This window comes from Chaetodon trifascialis, chromosome 10 (genome assembly GCF_039877785.1).
Source record: "Chaetodon trifascialis isolate fChaTrf1 chromosome 10, fChaTrf1.hap1, whole genome shotgun sequence".
NCBI classification, from domain to species: domain Eukaryota; kingdom Metazoa; phylum Chordata; class Actinopteri; order Chaetodontiformes; family Chaetodontidae; genus Chaetodon; species Chaetodon trifascialis.
Genome location: NC_092065.1, coordinates 25,016,465 through 25,035,358, shown reverse-complemented (window position 1 = coordinate 25,035,358; position 18,894 = coordinate 25,016,465). Strand labels below are relative to the sequence as shown.

The following is an 18,894-nucleotide window of genomic DNA, read 5'->3' as shown; positions in this document are numbered from 1 at the left end:
GAAATATTGTACTTTTTTCTCCACTACAGTAATCAGACAGCTACCAGTTACCTTTCAGACTCAAGTTATTCCAAACAAAATAACCTGATGAGCTCTTAATATGGAATGCATAAAGACTGATGCTTAAAGATTAAACCAGACGTTCCTCACTGGAACCATTTAGAGAAAAGCAGTGTGTAATTGTACTTTTGTGTAACTGGGGTCCCTTTCACATTTCAGATGCCTGTGACAGAGCTGTCAACCCTCCTGTTTTTACTGGGATTGAAGTATTTTTACATGGCTTTAGTACTTTCACTACAGTAAAGGATCTCAGTACTGAGCACTGAAGCAAAATGCACAAATGAATGTAAGATCTTCAATAAGAAGAATGAAAGGAAGTCATTATTTAAGAAGCTGCTTTGAGCTAATCAACACAAAGAGGAGATATACTGTATGCCAAATCAAATTAATTCCAAACAGCACAAACAAACGATCTGATTAGAAATTCAATCACTGGAACAAAGACACTCAAAAAAAATCCAGACGGAACTGATCAAACGCCTTGACTGGCTACCAGATTTGGCCAGAGAACATGCAGTGACTCAAGTCTGAACAAAGAAGAATCGAGTTCATCGCCAAGTTTCGACTTGACAAAGCTCCCTCTCAGGGCCACAGCACCAGTGAAAGTGTGTGCTGTTCCTCTGCCGTCCCACGGAGACTGTGTGGCTGAGGAGGAAACAGAGGTTGATCTGAACCTGAGATATTTAGAATCTGTGGACAACAGCAGAGGGACGTCTCTGAGGCACGATCTCAGCTGCTCGAGTGTTCGACATCTGCTCGGCCTTCACATATAAAGACCCCTCTGAGACACACACGCTCACCCTTGTAACTCTACCCTTACAATGTTACGGTAACCCGCAGTTGAATTAGTTCAGAAGATTCACTTGTACTGGAAGCCCAGAACATAAGTAAATGCTGACGGTTTGTCTTTCAGAGAGTCAGAGCAATGAGACGCTCTGTCAGGCTCTAAATGCACCACACAGAGGATTTAAACACAGATAACTGAGCTGCAGGGGAATCAAATGGAAAGTCATGCAGCAAACATGCACCTACCTTTTGGTCTGTGCTCCCTTCTTCGTTCCTGTGCTCACTGTCCTCATTCTCAGTGTGGCTTCCTGTACCAGTCCTGTCCGTGTGTGGAAGTGAGTGATCATCACTCTGTTCCGTGCTCCCGTCCCCCATATCTCCATTTACCAGTCTGGCAGTCTCTGTCCTCGCGCTTTCATTGTACCTCTCCTGTTTGTCCCCCTTCTCCTTGTCCTGCTCCATCTGCGCTACCACCCCGTTAGAAGCCGGTTCGTGGGCATCCTGTGGCGCAGCCGGTGCAGAGGAGTGGTTCTCCTGAATGCCGCCGGTCTCTGTCTGCTTCTGGTGGGCACGGTGAGCTGGGCTGCAGTTGGACGACTTGCTGATCTGCTTCAGCGGTGAGCCGTCTCTCTTGTTCTCTGTGTTGCTGCAGGAACAGAGGAAAAGGCAAAGGAGGAAGTCGGTCAATACAACAAAAGCACAGAGAGAATCAAGCAAAAAAAAAAAAAACAAAGGAGAAAAGACAGATTACAGGAGGGTGTTCGGTAGCTTCTCTCTGGCTGGCACGTTGATCAGGGAGTGTCAGACACAACGGTAAGCAGAGAGCTTTTGCATGTGAGTGTGAGAGTTAAAAATAAAACTGTGGAGATGCACAAACTTCTCTGTCTTATGAGGCTGCTGAGAGCTGGTGTAATGCAGAGGAAGTGTGTGTGTGTGTGTTTCTGTGTGTCTGTGTGAGAGAGAGAGAGCAGAGGAGGAATGGAGGTACAGTAATGAGAAGGACAGGAGGAGGGGGAGAGGTACAACACTACCCCCCAGAGAAAGATCCTGTCCTACTTCCAAGGAGGACCCACATTATATATTGTGCTGTAACATCTCTTTATCTCTTTGCTTGAACATGAATGAAATGGAAAAAACAGTTTGTGCAAGACAATTTGAAAACCAGCACAGAAATGGAAGCTAGATTAACACAAAGGCACACACACACACACACACACACACACACACACACACACACACACACACACACACACACACACACACACACACACACACACACACACACACACACACACACACACACACACACACACACACACACACACACACACACACACACACACACACACACACACGTACAATGTCACCATTCATCTGCTCGACATCCTGCACCGGCAGTCAGTCCAGCTGTTTCCCTCTAAATAACCCTCCGGTCTTACAGCAAGCCACAACCTACAGAAGCTACTGTATCTTAGCTCAGCTCTGCTGATCTCACCTCTGTCGCGAAACTGTCCCCACGTCAGTTCTAGGAAAAGCCTCTAGCCCTTGGAGCATTACCATTTCTAGCAGAGAAGACTCAAGAGATAAAATACTGTGTCTGTTATCTAACTTTTACTGATGCAAACAAAAAAAAAACCAACAACAAAAAAGCATCAGCCACGCAGGTGATTTTCAACCTCGCCGTCGTTCGCCTGCGCGCTGACTGTCAACGTCCGACAGAAACAGGAAGCATGAATAAATAGAGGAACAACAAGCTGGTGAAACACTCCACAGATGATTCACTTCTGGGCTGTCGGCCACCTGAGGTGTGTGGACGTGAGACAATACCTTTCAGAGGAAGACGGAGTAATATCCCGACTGGTAAATACAGTTTAAAGCTGCTGAAAAATGCACGCACAACTTCACTTTGTAGTGTGTAGGTGATTGCCCACAGCAGTTCCTCTTTGCATATAAATAGCACAGTAAGTGTTCCGTTACATGACGGTGTTTTAAAGCAGGCTGAACCAGACAAGAATTTAGAACAGCCTCACTTGCCACGTAGCAGTCCTTTAAGGTGCCTTTAAGGCAGCCAAGTGCCATGTGAACCAGATTAGTATATTAGTAGGCTAATTCTGTTCTGGGAAGCTGTGGGCCTTTCTCTTTTTTTCTGCTCCAGGGCCACTAGAGGGCTAATCCCTACAGCCCTGCAGAGCCTGAATGAAAAAACACACGAGCTCGCTCTGATTAAGCTCGCTTCAGTGCGAGAAAATGTGATGAAAGATGTGGGATTCTGCTTAATTTTGTTATTCTGTTTTCAGAGATCCGGGCAGAGATGAGTTGGAATAGGCTACAGAGGGAAGATGAGGAGTGAAATCTTCGTGGGCATGCAAATGCTGCAGACTGAATATTTTTGGGCTCTACTGCATGAGCTGTTGGGACAAGGGCACCATTGTTGCGCCTCTCAACGCTGTCAGCGGGCCTCCCTCGCACAGACACGGCCACAGCTACAGTCTAAACTTACACGACCTGGAAAAGAACAAGACGCAATGCATGAAAATAGGGGGAAAACACTTGGAAGCCCCTGAGATGCTTCTCACTTATTCCTACTTTAGAATTAGTACCTTCAGCCGGGAAGAGTTTGTGTAAAAGCACAGCCAACAGAATACTTAAATCTCCATGTCACTAAGAGGCAATGGGATCAAAGTAGAGACATTAAAGGTGAGACAGTCAAAGAGATCCTACCTCATTCTCCTAGGCTTCATCTCACAACACTGAGTGCTGTCCCACAACAGAATGAGGAGCCGTGTTTCCCCTCGCCTGTACAAATCTCCTTTCATCCCCTCGCTAACGCCTGGCTTGCGGAGCGCAGGCTAATCTCTGCTTGCTCTGTCTACAGCTCTCGTCTGGGCTACTATCAGTGAGTCAGCCTGAGGACTTTGATCGAAGAACTTCTGCTTTTCATCCTTGAAATAACCGGCGTAGGAAACGTTAGGAAAGACCGAGTTTTCCATCACTGCGATTACAGCAACAGCCTGAAAGAGGTCGTTTGGTTACAAAAGCTATGAAGTGACGTAGATGGAGTTATTCATCCATCTGTTGTATGAGATATTGCTATGCCAGTCACAGACTGCGTGACCAGTGAGAGCAATATTGAAGAGCCACTTTCACTGCATAATATGACACGATAGATAGATCGATGGGTATCAGATGAAATGAGCAATTCCTCCCATACACATACTGTCTCTCTGTGAAGGCCAACCACACACACCACCAGGAAGTAAAGAGGCCTTACTGTACCTGTTCTCCTCAAAGCGGCTGATGAGGTCTGAGACTTTGGAGTGTTTCACCCTGGCTTTCTCCCGGTTCGCAGCCCCTCTTCCTCCTCCTCCTCCTCCTCCTCCCTCCTCCATGCCCGGTCTAAGCGGTGGCTTCCGGATGCTGCCCAGTGGGGACGGGAGGTCCGTCACTGGGCTCTGGAGGTGCAGTGGCTTTGGAGGCACTGGAGAGTGGGCAGAGGAAAAAGTAGATGCTGCTAGATGCAGATGATTGCCTTGATTTTTCTCATCAGGGAATATGTCACTGCAATGCAGAATTGGACCTGAAGGGGGCGGTATAAACTACCCCAACTGATGCATCGCAGGACACCGAGCTGTACGAGACACCCTAAATGCATCAAATCAGCAACCCAGCTCAGCGTAGAGTAGCTGAGCAGTTCAGCTCTTATCACACGAACTACGAACTCGGTTCCTGTATGATTTACAGCAGCAGAAAGAATGGAGCTCTGTCTCTGTCTTATCTGTGCAGAATGAAGAGGAGAGGACAGGTTCACTGATCTCAGGACAGCTTATATAACTATTCCTGTTTTCACTCTTCCTGTGGTTGCCTGAGCATGTGTGGAGCCACGCTGTATACTGCGTAAAGTGGTGGAATGTAACTAAGTACTTCTACTTCTAATTCACTACATGTCAGAGAAATATTGTACTCCACTGCAATTATTTATATATATAACATATAAAGTGCTTATAAAATAAGATGCTGAGTCATGAATTAAACTACCCAACAGAACACGACTACACGTGGAGCTGAAACGATTAGTCGAGTAGTTGATTGACTGAAAATGAATAAGCAAATACTTTGATAATCCTTTAAATCATTTTTCATGCAAAAACTTTTAATGGCTCCAGCCTCTCAAATGTGAGGATGTCCTGCTTTTCTTTTAAATTATTTGAATTTATTTGTAATAATTTTGAGGTTTGGGTGTCGATTTTTACAAACCAGATAATTGATCAGCAGATTAAACCATGATGAAAGTCATCATTAGTTTTGTACAAGACTGCAACTATAGAAACAGTTAAATATCATCTCTACCTCACCGAGCTACAACTGTAAAATCCTGCATTTACACTAATGTGCAATCATCTAATAATATAGTATAAATGGTATAACTTATTATATAATTACTTATATACTTTTAATAAGTACAGGACATTTTCCTGATTCTACTCTTACTTAAGTAGCATTTTCAGTCAGGACTCTTACTCGTAAAGCAGTATTTTCAGAGTGTGAAGCGAGTACTGTTCCTTAAGGAACCGATCTGAATACTTCCTCCACTGCTGGTGTCCCAGGACACAGAATCTATAGTGTTTCTAGAGAACTGCACACTCAGCAAACACACCATATGAAGACCATATGAAGCAGGAGAAAGGTCACCCTGAGACAATTAGCACGTGCGTGCCGATACCTTCTCACTGACTTCACATGTAAATCATAGATGGACGCCATCACGCCCACTGACCCTCCCACTGTGCACTGCTGGGCTGAACGGTTCTGAGTTGTCATTATGTACCTTGTGGTTTAGACAGTGACTGAGGCCTGCTGCCGGGGCCTCTTCCATTGACCCCTCCCCTGCTGTTGTTAGACGTCCCACCGGCCGCCCGACTCAGACACGCCTGCACGCTGGGTGGGTTACTGTGCTCCAGCGGCGGATTGCTGCCTAGAGCTGAAGAACAGAGAGAGAAAGCATGTCCATTACAACAAGAACGTCACAGCGTCTCAGTCGCTGAAAGGGAAGCGGTGATACAGATTATGTCAAAAACATAATACAATGCTTCATGTAGCCATTGTTTCTAAAGCTACAATACCGTGTGTCATGCTGGTGTAAACAGGTATAACAGATTTACATGGAAAGGAAATGCTCTAAACACTGGAGTTCATGTGGTTAAATGTGCTAAATCACTGCAGACAGACGGAACACACACAGGCAGGCAGGCAGACAGACAGACAGACAGACAGACAGACAGACAGACAGACAGACAGACAGACAGACGCTGAGCGAGCTGAATGATTTTTGTGCTACAGTGTTTCATTTTACTTTGAAGGCTATGAATTACAAGCCTTGTTTTGCTTCATTTAAATTCACAATGAAATCTTTCAAGGCCTGAAGGATCACCGTGGCTTTCTAAAAACCTTTCATTTGCCTCAGCGTGCCTCACACGCGGAGATAATTCCTCCGTTAGCTCACCCCTTCCACCACAATCGCAGGATACACAGGGCAGACTGTGTGTGTATTCACTGCTGCAAATGCGTTCAGGACAAACAGCTGCAGGTTAAATATTGGAGAGTGTCAGACAGTTCAGTTGATTATCCAGCTAATGATCCCGCTGACGATAAGCTACAGCCGGCCTCTTCCCAAGCAGCTGGCTGCAGATGGTACAGCATCAGTGTTTAGATAGCAGACAGACTGATTTAATGGAGCGACTGGCAGTGTTTACGGTAGCCTAAATCTACCTCTGTCTGTCTGAGCTCACACCTACACACACACACACACACACACACACACACACACACATGCGCACACACATGAAACACGTGTGCTTAGAAGTGCAGACCTGTAAGGCAAATGCCCATTTACGGCTGCTGGGAGGCAGAATGTGCTCATTACTTTACAAGCTATTAGTTCATTAGCTTCCATTTAAGGTGGTCACTGAAATGGGTGTTTAACAAGTGGCGCTGATGTATGGGTTGGATGCACAAATCGATGTAGTGTTGCACCTGGATAACTTGTATTGATAAGCAGTGTGTGTAGTAGATGAGCTGCCCAGTGGAGCTTGAAGGATTCACAGTTACACGTTTGCAAAGACAAGTATTTCTGACTGCTTTCATCTGCGTCTGTGTCTGAAAAGCCTGATCTGCCGAGGCTAATATGGAAAGAGACACTTTCTGTTCATGTAATATAAATCATTGATAAGTAGTCTTAATGTCTTGATAGTTTCATGGCCAGAAATAGATCAAGCTAAAAAGCATCTGCACTTTCCGAAGAATTATCAAATAAGATAAGGCTCTTTTAGAAATCTCACCTGTTCGAGGTCCAGTTTCTCACCTGTCCTGCTTCTCTTTGTCTTATGTGTTTCATACGAAATTGTTTTTTGGGGGGTTTTCAGTGTTGGATGATATTTGAAGACGTCACATTGGGCTTTAGGATATTGTAACAAGTATCTTTCTCTATTTTCTTACATTTTATTGGCCAAACAATTTGTCAATCCTTCAAGAAAATAAGCAACTGATAAAAACAACTGCCAGCTGCAGCTCTAAAGTTTATGAACAACTGGCATTGGAGTACAAAACGTATGTACTATACATGTGGTGTACCCTTCCAGATGCAGTTTTATTGTTACTGCTTGGGGCGCCTTATTTATTTTCCCTACAGTGATCTTTATCTTACCAAGCCTGAAACAGAAAGAGAGAGAGAGACAGAAAAAAAAACAAGAACCACAGAATCATATAGTCACAGTTTCTATTTTTACAGCCTGACCGTAATTAAAGACAACAGCTCGAGCAACTGTCTGACTAGAAACGGTCCCACGCTGTGTTTGGGAGAGCAGACTTTCTAAACATGGCCCCAAAATTACCAATCAATTCTGAAGGCGGCCTCAGGAATTTCTCTTGATTACGTGCTTGGCTTCTGCCTGTGGCCACATTAAGAGATCATAAGAAAACAACCAGCAACAAGTTATGCACCATATTATACGTACATGGCTAAAAATAAAACCTCTGTCTGCAGATTGTGCTCCGCATATGGCATTTATCCTGGAAGATTGCAGGGGGTCCGCTCTGCGCAGCCTGGCTCTGTCTCCTAGGATTGTTATTAACGGTGTCAAACACCAGTCCCTCAGCTGTACTGGAGGCTTTCACTTGAACCTGCCCGAGCCGTGTCGGTATTTTAACTGTTACTGCTCAAGATAAGAAAAAAGAGATGGAAATAGAAATACAAGTAGATACATCACAGCTGGAAATACAAAGGGATTAGGCTCAGACCTGCATGCCAACCCGTCCGTCAGCCGTGTAGACTATGATTCTGAGTTAGGATCAGATCTTTAGGGTGATGAAACAAGTTTTTTACAGCAAAAACAAGACAAACACTACTTCCTTTCTCAGAACCGGCTTGCTTGGCAGGAACTGCTGCTCCTGGAAACACACTCATTCTGGAATCTTCTCATTAAAACTTACTTGGCACAAGTGACAGACCGCCATGTACAGTAAATTAGTAGCAGTCAGCCACCACCCTGCAGGAACACTTTGATTCTCCTCCTCCATCTGTGTGACGGGAAAACGGAGCCCTGTTGTCTGGATCTTTTTGAAGACTTTTTGATGTGAAGAAGAGGAACTTCTGCTGGACAAGGACTCAGCTGATGGTATGGTAACTTTTATTCTACACACTGTAGGCAACCTGCCTTGCACAGAAAGCGAAACACTGTGTGCTGTTGCAATCCAGGAAGCGAGGAGTTGGCAAGTCAAACTGAGACTCGACCTTTGCTTCTGTCCTCGTTGGAGGATGGTGAGACTCGCTGCCATGGCAACTAGCCTGTTTCCTTCAGAAGATGCAACATTTGTCTCTCTGCAGAGTGGACTGAGCCTAAAGGCATCTGCTTCTGTCTCAATGAATCCAAAAGTGACACAGCGAGTGTGAGGAAATGAGACATGCGCTCGTAAAGGTCAGGTGTCGTGCAGTGGAGATAAGACAGGGAACCTGCGCTGGTTTGCAAAGTACTCAGCGTCTTTTGATTTCACAAATATGCCCTGCACTTATCTAAAAACATGCACAGCATCTTCCCTCAGCTCGGTCAGGCAGCGCTACGTCAAAAAAACATCAAAACAGATCCATCCTCTTTTTCAAGGAATACCCTTATGAGGTTGAAGTGAGCTCTGTGCGCTAAGTGCATGTGTGCGTGCTACTGTGTGGTCAATATTATGGTAGTATTACAACATTAAAGGCATCACCCCCCCCTCCCCCAGCCTCCAGCCCTCCAGCTCTGCCACATCACAGCAGCTGAGGAATGAGTTTAGTGAGAGGCAGCAAAGGAGGCTGAAGGAATGCTTCACTCCAACACAAATATCTTTCTCTGCAACAAAAAAAAAACAAAACAAAAAAAAACAAACTCTGTCTGAAAATAGTGCATCATCCCAGCATGTGCCCAAAATAGTTTGTTGGTCAACACCATGGCTAGAAGCAAAATGACTACTGGATGAATTCCCATAACATTTTGTACAATTTTATACCATTTTTGGTCCCTAGAAGATGAATGACTGTGCTCCCACACCTACTATAATCAGGCTAACTGCATTAGCCTGATCTGAAGGCACATTTAAGGAACAAATGTCGACTCCGTGTGCATCAATAATAAAAACAGTCATCCCAATATCGGCCAGACTCTATGGCTGTATGCTCCTGCAGCTGGACTACATCATCACCCTAAATAAAAGACAGAATCCACAATCTGAATAAAGCGGTTCGTTGGATTAAATGATTTTTTTTTTTCTTAAATCAACTTTCTCTAATAAACAGAACTCGTCCGTTTTGTCAACATAAATACACAGACACAAATAAACACTTTGGACTTTGCGACACTCTTGGGAATTGGATCATTTAAGTCGGAAACAATCTTACGCAGCCACTTGTCTTTCTGCAAGTAGTAGAATAATCATAATGTTGGTGTCGCCTAAACTTTATCCGCAGATAAAAACAAGAAGTTGTGCAACATTCGAATGCTGATTTAGAATTCAAACGTCAACCTGATAAAGTATCTAAAGTGCCTCTCTACAATGTCCACACAAAATTTTACGGCAATCCATCTTATTGTTGTTGAGAAAACACCACGAGACAAACAGACTTTGCAGGCTTGCAGGTGTGTCAGTCAGTTAATCTCACCCAGGCTCTCCTCAAACACTGTTTAGTTAATGTTCAAGACTTTTCTGTCATGTGCTCATTACATCAACGTCTCCGCAACAGTGCTGGGGGTAACAAAGTGATATAAGACGCTGCTAACAAGGTCATATCATTCCAATGAACAGGTCACATAAGGCATTACCACCAGCTATGAAACGTTCAGCAGCTAACAGCAACGTTAGCCCCTTAATGATATTCAACAATAATATTTACCAGCCACCCCACTAAAGGTTAAAAGCACCATGTTCTGAACACACACGTTACCTGTGCGGATGGTTGTAAAGATTAACATGTTGTGTGAGTAGGAAAACAAGTCTGAGAAAGCTTGCAGCCAAATTCCTGTCAAACCAATCATAAACTCGTGTTGCTACAGAGAGCAGGTTATGCCGAGGCTGTGGCAGATAGAGTGACTATTACAAACAAAATATCACCAAACTGCACAGCTTTGGTGAAAGCAATGCAAAAGAAGGGGAATCGGCAACGCATCACTAAAGGAAACCCTAAAGCTGACAGCAGTCCTGCCTGACCTGTCTCTTACGTGTGCCTGTCTCACTCTTTCTGTCCCTCCTCCCAAAGCCCTGCTTGCAAAATCTGTGCTGATACTTCAGCGTAAGAGCTCCAGGTGAGAAAAGACAAAAGGCACACCTGTCTGAGAGGCGCAGCGTGTCCCCACCCTGCCAGCAGCTCAACACTCCAGGCGGAGAAGCGCTCGACACGGATCGAAACTACGGCTTTGTCCTCTCGCCTCGCGGCCCCACAGGCACGACGTTCATATCAGAAGGAAGATCTGAGAGGGCTTTTTAAAAATTCAGATTCTTCTTATTAAATGGGTTGGCATATTAAGGATTGTCTGGGAGGAGTCTACGCAGCTAAAGGAAATATGAGAGCAGAAGATTAATAGAAGAAGTGTGAGTGATGTGAAGTAAACAGCCAAATCCAGAGTATCTATTCCAGAGTGCAGTGGTCCCGTTTGCATGTGTAGGTGATTCATTATCAAAGGCTCAGCCAGTTTCAGAGTGCAAACATTGCAACATTCTCATAAATCAACACATCAAAGAGCAGGTCGGCCTGAGAGCATGCAGATTTAACAGATACGAAGTGAGAGGGGACGACACTCAGGAGAGACAATCTGAGAGTGCCACTAAAATATTCTGTTAAGGTAAAAATTCCCGCTGAATGAACTCACCCTGTGCTGGAGACAGACAGGAAAACAGTGTATCCTCAGTGTGTGTGTGGGAGTGTGTGTCCCAGAAGAGCGCTAAGTTTAGGTTCCATGCGATCTTCCCAGGCAGCACTGCCGCTGGGTGACTCAGCTCAGCTATGAGATTCACAGAGCAGCCAGAGACTCCTCCTTCACTCTCGCTCACACACCCTCTATTTAAGTGGCTTTTAACAAGTACGGGGGCACACACACTGAGCGTGCACACACACATATCCAGAGGTTCACACACACACGCAACATGAAGACTTTACAAGCTACTAATCTGCCACTGAGGGTCCAGCTGCACATTCCCACATGGCGAGATCTCTGTCTTCAGTGTTAGCATGTAGAAATTCACCAAGTCATCAGGGAACATGAATTTGTGAATTAGTGCTCGCCCGCTTCCTCTCACCTGTTGATCTCATCTGTTTAATTAGATCATAAAAGACCAAACTAAACATTTGCTGAGAGTGTTGGTGCGAACGTAGAGTTCGGACCCGATTGTATAACGGCCACTGCGCTTCTCTTTCTGTCAGTTCCTGGAATCAGTCAGTTGGCCTGATCAATGATTAACAGACAGCACAGTAAAGCAGCCTGTCGCGCCACGCACCAGCTCTCTCATCTGCCTGATGAAGCCAAACGAAGCCCAACGCTTCTCATCTACTATTTCAAACCACCACCCCGCTGACGTCTCCTCCTCGGGCGCATTTCTTGTGCAAATATTTAAGGCAAAAAACAAGACAAACTGAGCGACTTGACACAAATGAGAGAAAAGTCATGTGAAATGTGCCTCTGGTGAAAGCCGCTAACAGCGTACGAGGTTAGCTGCAGATGATATGTATGAAAATGAAACGCACGGCGCAGGAACATTCGGCGCTTTACCACGAAGAAGACGCACCTTTTGCAGAAGTCAGCACGGGGAACTGCGACTCGAGCTTCTCCATGTCCGTGTGTTTCTGTACGTATGTGCAGAGCTACTGAGGTGTTGCTGATTGACAGCGTTGTATGTTTACGTGAGCTGTTGCGTGGTTACAAAAAACACCGGAACACAGGAAGTCCTAATTTAAGTCACCCTTACAGCTTTGATGTGACAAATAGTTCTTGTCGTCTTGCCATCTGTGAGGGTGTGTGTGCGTGTGCGTGTGTGTGTGTGTGTGTGTGTGTGCTGATGCTGTTTTTTTTGTATACATAATCTCTTTCTCTTTCTCTCTCTCACACACACGCACGCACACACACACACACACTGCAGACATTGTTAAAACCTGAATGTTCACCGATGTGCCTTACGCGTCAGCCCAGCAGACTTGGAAGGAATGGCATCATTTTGCTCTCCCAGTAAACCAGTTTGACCAGTAGACATTCCACTCACTAAATTCCTTCTAAATTACCTTTATTTACAGCACAGCTGTCGTTCATAATTAAATTCTTAACATTTCTGATAAATGAAAATATGTTTTAAGACTAACGTTCCCACAGTTAAAAAGAGCCCATTTTCTGATTTCTGCCCTCAGTTTAGCCTGATGGTTTAATGAAAGGTCTGGTTTCTGGTGAATTATCCACTCACTCTAGTGAACTGTCCAGAATTGGCTATTCAGACCTTTCGAGTAATTTATTTTTTTGCTGTTACAGCAAAAAAGCCTGTCTGAATTCTTTGTTGCACACACACACTCGAGTGTCAACATGAAGTCGAGGTTCTCCATCAGTGTTAACTGATGTTTCATTGACGCCTCAATGAAGGAAACCAGGTCTCTCATTAATATTAAGTTTAAGAAATTAGGTTGCAGCTCTCTCTCTCTCACACACGCACACGCACACGCACACACACACACACACACACACACACACACACACACACACACACACACACACACACACACAAAACCCAGTTTCCAACCATTTCTGTTGCCCTACATCACTCAGTGAGATTAGAGTGTATACTAACAGTGCATGTCTGGCTCTACCCTGGTACATGAAGCGTTCATTTATCCGTCACGCTGGCACACACAATGAGTGTGTGTGTGTGTGTGTGTGTGTGTGTGTGTAAGACAAGTGACAGACAGGGTGACAGATAACCATTACCACCAGGCATGGGGGATTAGCTGTTTCACTTCAACTACTCAGACTTTCTTCAGATTAACCCTGCCTCATCCCCTAATCCGAGGGCCAGGGCGAGATTAGGACCCCAGTCTGCTCTGAACCAGAAGGCACAGGAGGACAAAGTGTTGGGGGGGTCGAGGTGAAAAAGAGGGCAGAGTGTGGGGAGCTGAAACAGATGAAGAAAGTGTAAGGTGGAGGATAGAGAACTGGAAACAGTGGGATTTATTTTGTAGGGTACAGACAAGTTAAAGGCAAAAGGTGAGGAAAAAGGAAGGAAGAGTGAGGGTACGATGAAAATGGACAAGTCCTGAGAAGACAGACAGATGAAAAGACATGAATGAGGGGTGGAAGGATAGAGGGATTATAGGAGAGGACAAGATCACATGAAGGGGACAGAACGTGAGAAAAGGTGAAAAATAGGGAGACACTGGGGCTTGGGGGACACACCATTCATCACACTGATACTGACTACAGTGAGCCCCAGACACACACACACACACACACACACACACACACACACACACACACACACACACACACACACACACACACACACACACACACACACACACACACACACACACGTTTGATACGCAGCTTTCTTCACACCCCTGCATAGCTGTGAGCCGCAGGGAGGAGTGTTCATGCTGCCCTTCGCAGCACCATCCCACCTCCCCTCTCTGCATATCAGCCCCGTCTCAAAGTTCACTTCACTGCAGCCGATTTGCTAAAGAGAAAATGAGGATCTTGCTGGATTTGATCTGGTTTAAAAAGGACTAAAAGGCTCGAAACTCTCGGCGTGATATTGATTTCACATGCAAATATGTGCAGCCTTCCTGCTGTGAATCAGAGCTATCGACTGTCGAGTAACAGAGCTTTGCATCTTAATTCAGCTTTACCTCCCACACTTTAAGAAGACATATCACAAAATGGACAGCGTCAGTATCAACACGAATACAGACACCACAGGAAATGAGCAAGCTCCTCACTGTGAATAGCGATACACTTATTAAATGACAACCCAGGGCGACGCTCTGTGGCAAAATCATCCGAAAAAGCTTCAGTTAGAAGAAAGAGATCAAAAAAGCAGAAAAGTGGCTGCAAGGCGAGTAAAGGGGATGCTGCCTACCTCTGGAGTGTTCGATCTTCACCGCCACACAGGCCTCCTCATCAGCATTCTTGGACTGGAAACAAACAGCTTTGTCTTCCTTTTCTGCAACAACAACAACAACAACAACAAAATCACTATAAAAAGACATAAAAGCAAATGAGGGAACAGGAGGATATTTTAATACTGGAGCAGGCGGGAGCTTCAAGCTGTTTCAGGCAACCCCATGTTTTATTTAAGAGGAGCACATACTCAGTGATACAGAGAGAAGAGATGAAAATGAGGAATACGAGGCAGGAGGAAGCATACCATGCTACTTTATGACTTCCATCAGGCTCTCTGGGCTACACAGGAGCAAGCCAGACCGGCATGGAAGTGGAGATCTGAGCTCTGGAGCGCTCCTCTGGTAGCTGCATTTATCAAGATCAGGGGTAGACTTGTGTTGGTTTTGAGAATGAGAAGGAAAATACTGCCCCTTGGAGACCCAAACCCTAATTAGTCTGTCTGTGATATGTGGGGCATCGTCCGTGGGGAGAGCTAACACTCTTCCAACACAGCCGTTTAATGTGCACATAAAAGATTAAAGAGAAAATAGCAGCGATCGTAAAAACAATGATGGGCCCGCGTGAGTATAAGCGAGCCCCCTCCAAACACACACGCACATGCACGCACACACACCTACATGCACAAACCTATGGCCTGATCTGCTATGAGGCATCAAAGCTGCAGAATTATCAACGTACCTGCCAACATGAAGCAACATGTGCCGCGTAGAACAACGTAACAGCTGTGAAGTTACGGTAGCTCGCTTCATTCACTCATTCGATGTGCTTTCACTCAGTGTGACGATGACAGTGACACCAATCAGTCCTAACAATAACAACATATGTTGGCCGGAAAGAGAGTGCAGATCAGTAAACTGCAGCAATAAACGTAGAAAATCTTTTCTAAATTGAAGTTTAATTTTGTTTTGATTTGTGCAATAACTCAAAATGTACTGTTCTTATTCCTGGCCGTGGTTGAAATATCTCAATAATCAGATGGACTGGCATAAAGTTTCCTCCAAATGTTCATAGTCCCCAGGAAATGAAACTGACTCACTTATCTATTCAGGGAATCAGCATCTACGGGATGGACATGAACACATTTTTACAGACCTTCCTGTTCCCAGAAGACGAGTCCTCGTGACTTTGATTTTCTTACCGCACCATGATGTTGTTGTTTGCTGTTCAGCGGGAAAAATCTCACCTATTGGATGAATTCTCATGAAATTTGGTAGAGACATTCATGTCGTCGTCAAGACGAATTCAGCTTCATCTAGTGGCATCATCAGGTCAAAATTACAACCTGTGCCATACTTCTGTCTCTGACCAAGTATTTGCAAAACTGGCGACATTCCCATCAGCCTCAGCTGAAGCCTACTTTGTTTTTTTTTTTACTTATTGACAAATGCTAGCATGCTAACCAGCTGAACCAAAGTGGTACACAGAACATAGTAAACATTACTGCTAGCATGAGCTAGCATGCTCAAGCTCAAATACAGAGCCACCAGCATGGCTGCTGACTCTAAAGGCCCCTACACATGATCAACGGTAAAAACGCTTTGCGCCGGCTGTCCTATTGTTTTCCTGGCGCCCGACCAAGCGTCACCGCTACTCTCGGCGTGGCGCACCGCTCGGATCTGCCGCTTACCGCTGCGCTCAAAGTTCAAAGTTCAAATTACTTGAACTTTGACCTCGTTTGCCGCTGACCTTTCAAAGCGCAACCAATAAGATAACAGCTCCAGGCAGCGTTTACGAACTACCGTTAAGCTAAATACAATGCTAACGTTAGCTTAGCTGTTTGTGTACGTTCGCTATTCCAGGCAGACGCAGTGACTACTGCGTCTGCCTGGAATAGCGACTACAACTACTAATACTACGCTACTGCAAGGGCCTTATTTTGCGACAAACTCAGATACACTGTGTGTAATAATTTACAAACAACGATTAGCTTTCCGGAGTGAAAGGAAGTACTTGCGTTGCCTAGCAACGGTGAATCGCTCGCACTTGTTGATGACGTATACCTGAGCTCCGCCGCCTCCGCTCGCTGGCGGTGAGCGAAGAGACCTGGTTTCTTATCATGTGAAGGCCCCTAACGTCACACCATCTTCAGGCCGATACTGTAACTGTCATTTTTAATCATAACGTTTATTCTTCAATTCTAAAATATCAATACTCAGACAGATTTTTATGACAAAATGTGTGTAAACAGAATAGAACATCAGGTAAAGTAAAGAAACAATATGCACCAAACTTTCATAAAGATCCCTCAAAAAATCTTAAAAAACATGCAGAAGAAAGCATGATGGGGTAATTCTATGAGTCTGTTTACACATATTTTGCCACTGAGTTCATCTTTTCGTAGAATGTCCATACATCACTTGTCATTATTTCCCTTAATGCACCAAACGAGTATTTATCGCGTCAGTACTGACATGGAACTGACATAATGGAGCGTGGATAATGCCACGTAAAAGGAAAGTGGACGAACTCAGCGTGGGGCCACGAGGAGGCACAGATGACTGTGTGTGTGTGTGTGTGTGTGTGTGTGTGTGCGTTTGTACGTGCATGTGTGAAAGGGGGTATGATATCCTGGCTCAGGGATTAAAGGAGGGCTTTCTCCACCCACCATCTGGACTCCTCATGACAGGCCTGCCTGCTGTTCTCTCACACACACATCAACTTTATAGTTTATACGTGTGTGTGCTTGTGTGTGTGTGTGTGTGTGTGTGTGTGTGTGTGTACGGCACATTAAGTTGAACCCCAATCTGTTATATAAATTCAGAATTCAGAATATAACACACATAAGCAGCTTATGGAAAGCATTACATAAATATCAGACACTTGTCTATAGAGACATCCCACCGACTCAACTGTGAGCCCCCCCAGCAGACTCTCTGCCATGTGACCACAACCATCGTGTGCCTGTTGTTTCCTGAGGCGGGGGTGTGTTACTGTGTCAGCACTGAAAACACACATGCAAAGAGGAAAACACCACACACTCTGCCAGGACGTAAGTGACAACATCCAGGACAGACATAAAGGTCAGACGAATGGCTCTGTGAGACGTGGGTGTGGGGGAAACCTCCTTCAATGATGATGTATGACGGGCAGAGTTTACCGCTCCAGCTACTGGCCTGAACCTAAACTTCCTATTCCTGTCTGTCAACTTCCTGTTTTTCACATTCTGTAATCTGGCAACTCTGACCACAGCTCAGAAGAGAAACTGCACTTGCACATATCAGCACATTCAGTGCGGACACCAGCCTCACAGTTCACCAGAAGGCCTGTATACGAAGAGTCAGGCTCTACGCTTCAGCAGAGTTCATGACAATTTCTTGAAAATGGCTGACAACTTCAGAAAAAAAGGACTGATCTTGTGAGAGAAATTGCAGAACTGAGACAGCTAGATTTTCTTCATTGACATCACATCCGTTTACTGCAAACTGAAGACCACTGCAGAGGTGAAAGTGAAAATAAAGGTATTTCTGTCATGTTAGATTTATAGCAAACCTCACGGGCCAACTAAGAAACAAATCCACCACTTGTACGTCTTTGGGCTTCAGCTTCTTGTATTTAGCGTCATGAATTAAACATGCATCAGCACAGGTGGCAAACTGCAGCAAATCCTTTAGCGATGGCAGTCACGGAAAATAAAAATCTAATTCAGCAGTTACGTTCACAGCAATCCCATCAGCTCTTTCAGGGAAAGCTTTGGCTTGTCCCGAAACTACTTGAGTATTACATAAGAAAACTGTGGCACTGCCGCCATCATTCCAGTTTCACTATAAATCGGTGGTTTGTGGTTAATGTTAAAGCTGTAATGATACAGGTGGATCAAAAAGCACAGCGTGACTTTGCCTTGACAGATAACGGTCAGTTAATGATCTATCAAATCTTCAAACTGTGTGTGGGTATAAGTTGTATCTCACCATCGAAACATGCTGTAAACAAAGCTGTTATCACACATAAGTCGATCTCTCAGCTGCTGATAACAGCCCTGAAGCAACAAGAAGACTCTGACTGACACCTGCGGGGGTGAACGCCAAACGACTGAAGACTCTACGTCTATCTGCTTTGTACCTCACATCAGAAAATATGGAGTTGGGGTCATCTAGGAACACGTTACAGATTATGGATGTCTGCTGTTTAGAGCACCAGATGCCAGAAATAAAACATTACTCTACAATGAGTCAACAAATCCTGTGAAAAGACCAAAGCCAACAATTAACCGATCCTGCTGTTTTAACCATTATCACCACTGTAGCCACAGCCTGACGCAGCGTATTCCTCTGTGTTACAGGCCTCCACTGTTGTCCAAAAATTCCAAAAAATAAAACCCATTAACACGGGAATTATAGTGTATTTCAGTTTTTGACTCAGTCCCATGAAAACTATC

At 44.8% G+C, this 18,894-nt stretch overlaps 1 protein-coding gene across 4 annotated transcripts in view; it reads right to left on the bottom strand.

The window, feature by feature from the left end:
- Positions 1 to 18,894, bottom strand: part of fgd4a (FYVE, RhoGEF and PH domain containing 4a) — a 54,146-nt gene that overhangs the window by 8,344 nt on the left and 26,908 nt on the right. For 3 of the 4 annotated variants that reach the window (XM_070972666.1, XM_070972668.1, XM_070972667.1), the window contains exons 2-5: positions 14,476 to 14,559; positions 5,672 to 5,824; positions 4,123 to 4,324; positions 1,093 to 1,492 (exon numbers count right to left, since the gene is read on the bottom strand). In XM_070972666.1, coding sequence (XP_070828767.1) covers positions 1,093 to 1,492; positions 4,123 to 4,324; positions 5,672 to 5,824; positions 14,476 to 14,559 — 839 coding nt within the window. Of the gene's footprint in view, positions 1 to 1,092; positions 1,493 to 3,567; positions 3,735 to 4,122; positions 4,325 to 5,671; positions 5,825 to 14,475; positions 14,560 to 18,894 lie in introns of those variants that run through there. The other variant, XM_070972669.1, reaches the window with a different exon arrangement.